Genomic DNA, 7,797 nt, shown 5'->3' with positions numbered 1-7,797 from the left:
GGAAGGAAGGGTGACAACTTCAGGGAAAGGACAGAGGTATCACCAAGCTCCTGCTTCATTTTCAAACCTTTTGTTTCATTCCCAGGGAGAATCCTAGTAAGATTTAGAGTCTGGAGGATCCTAAATCTTGCTCTCAATGGTTTTACCAGCTTTTCTTTTACCAGTTGTCTAGGAGGCAACATTATCCACTGGAGCATCTAGAATCACAAGGACTTCCATGGTGGTCAGAGGCAGAAGAGGATGTGGAGCAGGTCAGTGGTACCTGCTGGGTCTTGGGCAGCATTTTATACCTTATGTTATCTATCCTGCCACCTACTTCATAACAGAATATATAACAGAGAAATACTTGTATTTTTATAATAATTGCATTTATTTCCAGTTGTGTTGTAAAAACTAGCTTGCTCTTAGCTTCCCAAACACACATATTTATAAATAATGTGTATTATAAACATTTGGAAGAACAGACAGCAAAGCTGGACCATTAGGCTATTTCTTAACAAAACAACTTTTTTTATGGGATGGGGCAGGAGGAGTGTTGCAGAAAACACTGCAGTTACACCAGAACTTCCATAGCAATGGATTCTTTTCTCCCTGGTGAGGAACGGTGCTGGGGGCGGGGTGACTGAGGGCCACTCTGACTGCTTCAGGTCACAAAGAGATGGGCTGATTATTCCACAGCCTCGGGCGTTGCACCCACTGGTTTCCAAGTCAGCTCTAGCATTGGTGGTGTACATGTTCAGAAAGTTTAAAAATATACTATATGCTGACCCACATTTTGGCATTTGCATAACTGGCAGGTGTTGATATTGAAATTTAAAAGGATATGGATTTGGATCCCAAAAGTTTGATGTAAAATATTCCCTAGGGATGTAAGCAAACTTGCTTGTACAAGGCCTCTCTGATGGGCAGGAAACAGCAGGGTAGAAGAAATCAGAAGCAAAAGGTACAACTCAGAAGCAAAAATGTGAAGGGGACTGTATCTAGTGGGTTACATAGAGGTGGATTCCCCACAACAGATAGTTGACCTATTTCCTTAAGAGTTATTGTTTCTGTTTGGCTTGGGTCAGTAATTCAGGAAGTGATGTTTTCCTTTATGGAAAAAAAAATCAAAGGTAAAATAAGTGTTTTCCCATCATGAAGATATTGCTAAGTTTAATGGCTTATCCAGCATTTGAAGTCCTCCCAGGTCCAGGTAGCGTGGTCAGCAGGGCAGCCTGCGGTTAGACCGCATTCCTTTGAAGGAGCTGGTCCAGTAATTGCTAGAGGAAAAAGGAAACAAAGATGTCAAGTTCAGATTCGGCATCTGTGCACCACACACATCACACCTGCTGGTGACGAGGCCATTACCTTTTTGAAGACTTCAGCACGGAGTCTGTTACTTTGTAAGATCACCCTTTTCCTTTGTTCTTCTTTTTTCTTTTTAACTTCCGGCAAGTTATTATAGATTCTGAAACAGATTCGGAACACATTTGGAATGGTAGTTTGACAGCGCGCTCCCGCCGTGGGGCTGCATCCTGTCCTGACGGCAGGCTCTTACATTTCAAAGAGAAGATTGCTGCTTATGGACTAGCTCACAACTGTAGGATGCCAGGACGAAGGGCTTTCCTGACCATACCCAGAACCTGCTGCATGGCAGGGGATGGCACCTTGTCCAGTGCTACCTGGGTCAATGAAACAGGCAGAGTGCCACCAGTAGCAAAGCTGGAGAGGCCAGTTGCTTATTCAGAGTCATTGTTTTTGTCCCTCCATTCTCTATGATAATTAACAAATTAATCATAAAATGAAGGATTCTAAACCTTCTCCTTTAGTATTCTGATTGTAAACTTGTTTCCAAATACCTTCTTACCACTCAATGTTTGCCTTCCTGTGACTTAGAAAAAGAACAGCAAATAAATAGAAGTAGCGGGAATTATAATACTGTAATAAAACACATATAAGTGTGTGTGTTTTTACCTCTCAACCTACTGCACTTTGAATTAAGGGCCCAAGGGATCTTCCTCTGGACACTTCTTTCCTACTTTCTAACAGAAACTTCATGGACTGATGCCAATTAATATTTCATTATAATCCACTGACACAGTGGAGTCCCTGTAGCCTGAGCATTTAGATTGCTGTACATGTGGCACTCAGCTAAAACATCTTTCTCTCGTGTTTCAAAGCCAGATACGATATAGGGAAGATATTCCACCATTAAAATGATAAGGACAATGTAGAAAAATGATGATGACTGTCTTTGCAGAAGGTATTGGACACTAGGCTTGAATTGCTTGACATGAATTATTTCATGTCATATTCACTACAGTTGGAAGAGGCATATAGTGTCCCACTGTTATATAAATGAGAAACCCAAGCCCCAGTAAGATCAGGAGGTTTGTATCAGTCCCTTGGCTGGCTTGTGGTGGGCTGGCATTCGAACCTTGGTCTGTTTGACTCTTTCTACAAACCCTGTCACCCAACCATAATATGGCATGAAGCTATTCGTGAGATCCTGGAAATGCTTGTGCCTTGCACTCTGTAGGCATCAACATGGGTTGAATGAATGAATGAAAAAATGAACACATAATTGCCACATTCGGGAGTGATTCTAGGAAGGACTAGGAGAGAAAACTGTCAATGAGTCAGTTAGAAAGTAAAGATGTCTCAAAGCTCTGCAGTGGTAATTTCCTCAGATCCATATAGACTGATCTTTCTGATACTGACCATCTCAATCTCCTGGCAGAGTGGTTAATATTAGGTGTCAACTTGATTGGATTGAAGGATGCCTGGATGGTTGATAAAGTCTTGTTTCTGGGTGTGTCTGTGAGGGTGTTGCCAGAGGAGATTGATATTTGAGTTGGTGCAGTAGAAGAGGAAGACCCACATTCAGTGTGAGTGGGCACCATCTAATCAGCTGCCAGCGTGGCTGGAACAAAGCAGGAGGAAGAAGGCAGGATAACCTTGCTTGTTAGGTCTTCTGGCTTCCTTCTTTGTCCATGCTAGATGCTCCTCCTCTGGCCCCTCCTGCCCTTGGACATCAGACTCCATATTCTTCAGCCTTTGGACTCTTGGGCTTGCACCAGTGGGCTCTTGGGCCTTCAGCCACAGACTGAAGCCTACACTTTTGGTTTCTCTGGTTTTGAGGCTTATGGACTTGGACTGAGCCACTACTGGCTTCTCTCTTCCCCAGCGTGCATATTGTGGGACTTTGCCTTGTGATCGTGTGAGCCAATTCTCCCTAACAAACTCCCTTTTATATACATATATCCTATTAGTTCTATCCCGCTGGGGATCCCTGACTAATATATCTGGGAAGTGTAAAATAAAGGCTCCTAGGTCCCACCTCTGTTATTTCTGATTCAGTATTTTCTTAAAAGAACTTCCCAAATAAATCATGGTCCATCTATTCAATGGACCACTCTGCAGACAGTCAAAACTGACAAGGAAAATAATCTATCTATTCGTCACAGAAGGGGTTCACAGACATAAAGTGAAAAAACAGGCTACCGAGAGATGGTGTGTAGTATGATTCCATTCATGGTTAAAAATCACACGACTATATATGCACAAATAAAAGTCTACTTTAAGGCAAAGAGAAAGGCCTGACAGGATACACAGGAGATATCACTGTGGGTGTCTGAGGAGCTGAGACTGGGACAGGGAAAGTGGGCTGGGAACAGGGAGGGGAACCTCTGGTCATGAGGGGACTTTAGCTTTACCTGCATTGTTTGCATTTTTAAAATAAAAATGTAATTTAACAATAAAATTAATAGCAAACAATACAAAGAAAAGAAAGCTCCAGGTGATTCTGTGGATGAGCCAGAGTCAGAGCCCACCCAAAGTATAATCCACAGAGCAGCGTGTAAAGCCAGCTGCTAAATCCACCAGACCAGCTGGGGGAAGCCAGTTACTCGACGTGCAACGTCACCTAGCTCACTTGTCCTCTTTGAGCCTCAGTTTCCTCTTCAGTAAAATGATAGGGCAATACTCTCTGACTACTCATGCTACTTTGAGATCTATTATTTTAATTGCTTAGTTTGCAAGGCTGCATAATGGTGGCTTAGGGTTTGGGGACGGGGAGGGGAGGATTTGGCTGAAATTTTTCTGTAAATTGAAAAGGGAATGGTTCTGGCATGAGGCATATGCAACTTTGCACTTCTGAAATAGCAAGTCTTAAAGCCCAGTGGCCCTTTAAAAACCCCAATTAGAATGCTACGAATCAAGTCTTTAATGGGACAGTCTCCCTTTTCCTCGTTTTCACTTCCTTATTTACAAAGAGCCTTCCAATAAATGATCAAAGTTACCTAATCACCATGGAAACAATATAATCATGGTAAAAGCAGAAATTGTATGCCTGAAGTGGGGAGAAAAGTATTCTTCCTATTTCAACAGTTTCTTTAAGTGTGCTATCAATTTGATTTAATTATTATAATTCCTCCCTGTGCTAGATACTTTATTATAAACTAATGACATTTTACTTGCATGAACTTGGCCAACGCTGCCGAGCTATTATATTTTGGTTAAGAGGCCAGATCTTAGAAAGAATGGCAGCCTTTGTGTGCACCAGATTGGTGAGAATTAGTGGGAGTCTTGAACAGGCACCAGGCAAGCAGAATGAGGAGGATGTGCTGGCAGCGTGGCCGCCAGGTCTGCTGGAGACAGAGCCCCAGGAAACCTAGCTTGTGGCCCCTCTGAGGCTCTACTGGCTCCCATGTGTCATCTGCCTCCAAGGTTGGATCCTTTCCTTCAGTCCCTGCTACAGTCCAGACCCTTAGGAGAAATAGCTTCTCTCCCCCTCATAAAATTACCTTCAAAGGTGCAGTGACAAATAGCTCCTGCCCAGAGCGACAATACGAATGTGCAGGAGTTCCAGCTCAGAGTCTGGGAATCTCTTAGAGACCAATTACTGGATTGGTTCAGAATCCAAGACCTACCACTTTCCTAAGGTTTTTCCAAGAGCAGCATTAACATTCAAAAGCACACTTCAACTACCATACTTATTTTAGCCGTTTTTTTCCGGTCTGGAGCCAAAAAGACCTCAGACCTTAAACATGGGCCTACAAGCAGTGGTCCCATTGGAGGGCACCTGAAGCCTTCAAACCACCCCACTTGCCCCACCAACTTCTTTGAACACTATACAATAGCCAGGTACCTCTTAGATCGCATATGCATCTCCTTCTCTGAAATGCACCGTTCTTTGGGTTTGAACAAGTTATCTGAAAAATTAGAAAGAGAATTAAGTTCAGAAGGTATAGAATCTTGCACATTTCTAGAGAAACATTATGGTTACTTCATAATTTGTTAATTGATCCTTATTCTAATCCATATCCTGAGTCTAAGCAGAACTCAGTAGAGACTGATACACCGTAAGTGGTTGTATTGACAATGGCCAACAACAGGGTTGGTCTTGACAGTAGTTAAATAAGGACATGAAGTACAATGTTAGCATCTAACCTACTTTATGGAGAGCAACACCTTTGAATGCTTCCTTGTTGCGGGAAGTCAGGGACCCCGAACAGAGGGACTGGCTAGAGCCGCAGCAGAGGAACATAAATTTTGAAGATTTCATGGACATGTATCAGTTCCCAAATAATACTTTAATAATTTCTCATGCCTGTCTTTAATCTCCTAATCCTGTTATCTTCATAAGCTGAGGATGTACGTCGCCTCAAGACCACTGTGATAACTGTGTTAACTGTACAAAATGATTGTAAAACATGTGTGTTTGAACAATATGAAATCCAGTCACCTTGAAAAAGAACAGAATAATAGCGATTTTTAGGGAACAAGGGAAGACAACCATAAGGTCTTACTGCCTGCAGGGTCAGGCAAAAACAGCCATATTTTTCTTCTTGCAGAGAGCCTATAAATGGACATCCAAGTAGGGAAGATATCGCTAAATTCTTTTCCTAGCAAGGAATATTAATATTAATACCCTGGGGAAGGAATGCTTTCTGGGGGGGAGGTCTATAAACGGCTGCTCTGGGAATGTCTGTCTTAGGCAGTTGAGATAAGGACTGAGATACGCCCTGGTCTCCTGCAGTACCCTCAGGCTTACTAGGGTGGGGAAAAACTCTGCCCTGGTAAATTTGTGGTCAGACCAGTTGTCTGCTCTTGAACCCTGTTTTCTGTAGTTTAAACTGTTTATCAAGACAATATGTGCACCACTGAACATAGACTCTTATCAGTGGTTCCGTTTTTACCCTTTATCCTGTTCCCTCAGAAGCATGTGATCTTTGTTAGACCCTTATTAGTAGTTCTGCTTTTTGCCCTTTGAAGCATGTGATCTTTGTACCTATTCCCTGTTCTTACACCCCCTCCCCTTTTAAAACCCTTAATGAAAACTTGCTGGTCTGAGACTCAGGTGGGCATCATGGTCCTACCGATATGTGATGTCACCCCCAGAGGCCCAGCTATAAAATGCCTCTCTTTGTAATTTCTCAGCTGGCCAACACTTATGGAAAATAAAAGAACCTATGTTGAAATATTGGGGGCGGGTTCCCCCAATACTTCCTTTAGCAACAGAGTCATGGTTTTCTGAGAAAAGTGCCAGAGTGTAAGGTCATTCCACCCATAGGAAAATCCCTACACTAGGTCTGTGAGGCCTCTAAGGACAAGGAAATCCCCCACCTACCCCTAGGGCATTTTGCAAGAAAGAGGTGTCACTCTTGTCTTTAGCCCTGTCTCAGGGCTGCTCAGCCTCTGCAAGATGAAGACCACCTTGTCCCCTTCCTAATGAGGGGAAAGGTAATGAACCACAACATAATAATCATGTATGCTCGGTATCCTTTAAGAAAGTATACAGTCGTTAAAAATCACTATGAGACTGGGATTTTTTCATTCTAAGTACATATCACTAATCATAATGATGTTCACAGAGGGCACACTTAAAAGTGGTGTGTGTTAAAAAAAAAAAGTGTATATCCTTTTGCAAAAGTTGAAAAAGGACTATTCCAATAACTCAAATTTCCATGAGACACTTGGCCGTGTAGATTAACAAAGGGTCTGGCATATGTAAATGCTCCTGGGGTGCTTGTTGCATGGAGGTGTGTTTGAGCAACTGCCATGCTTCCTAAAACACCTGGGCAGTAACCTGCTCATTCAGCAGAAGCAGACAGACAACTTGGCCCCTTGCCAAGCATCAGAGTTGGAGTGGGCCTCCTGCGATCCCCAGTGAAGTCCTGGGTCTGTTTCTATTCATCTCCTCCAACCCGGGCCTGTCCCTTTGCTCATCAATCCAGTGGAGCAACCAAATATTTCTCAGGCTTGAGAACAGACAGAATTTTCTAGGAATATCTAAGAAGGTAGGATAGAGCCAAGGAGCCTAAGAAATTTCTTCCTCTCTGGAGAAACACAACACAGCTACTGACTTACAATATGGAAAACAACACAGTGGCTGAGCTTGTCCCGTCTGGTTATTCAAACACGAAAAAGAATATGGCACCATCACTTAACTTCAAAGACAAGATTCAAAGGAGAAACAAGAAAAAGAAATCGGAGTATTTCCAACTAAGTGGCTGTATTGACAACTGACCAAAAACAGAGTTGATCTTGACAAATTAAATAAGGGTGTGAAGTACAGTGTTAACACCTAACTTACTTTATGGAGAACAATGACTTTGAATGCTTCTTTTTAGCAACAGAACCATGGTCTTCTGGAGGGAAGTGCCAGGGTGCAAGGTCACCCCACCCATAGAAAAATCCCTACACTAGATATGAGGCCTCTAAGGACAAGGAAATCTCCCAGCTTTCCCTAGAGCAATTTGCAAGAAGAAGCAGTGAGAAAATAACATCACCATGGAGACTGCAATGGGCCAAGAT

General features: G+C 42.7%; 1 protein-coding gene across 6 annotated transcripts in view; it reads right to left on the bottom strand.

Moving 5' to 3' along the window:
- Positions 1-350: 350 nt before the first annotated feature.
- Positions 351-7,797, bottom strand: part of CUNH10orf90 (chromosome unknown C10orf90 homolog) — a 237,802-nt gene continuing 230,355 nt past the window's right edge. For all 6 annotated transcript variants that reach the window (XM_033179209.1, XM_033179233.1, XM_033179203.1 and 3 more), the window contains 3 exons: positions 5,129-5,192; positions 1,348-1,447; positions 351-1,259 (listed from right to left, as the gene is read on the bottom strand). In XM_033179209.1, coding sequence (XP_033035100.1) covers positions 1,221-1,259; positions 1,348-1,447; positions 5,129-5,192 — 203 coding nt within the window. In that variant the 3' untranslated portion in view covers positions 351-1,220. The remainder of the gene's footprint in view (positions 1,260-1,347; positions 1,448-5,128; positions 5,193-7,797) is intronic.

The sequence above is a fragment of the Trachypithecus francoisi genome, unplaced genomic scaffold (genome assembly GCF_009764315.1).
Source record: "Trachypithecus francoisi isolate TF-2019V2 unplaced genomic scaffold, Tfra_2.0 Contig01579, whole genome shotgun sequence".
Classification (NCBI taxonomy): Eukaryota; Metazoa; Chordata; class Mammalia; order Primates; family Cercopithecidae; genus Trachypithecus; species Trachypithecus francoisi.
The sequence above is the reverse complement of the archived record's forward strand: the minus strand, read 5'-3'. Positions and strand labels throughout refer to the sequence as shown.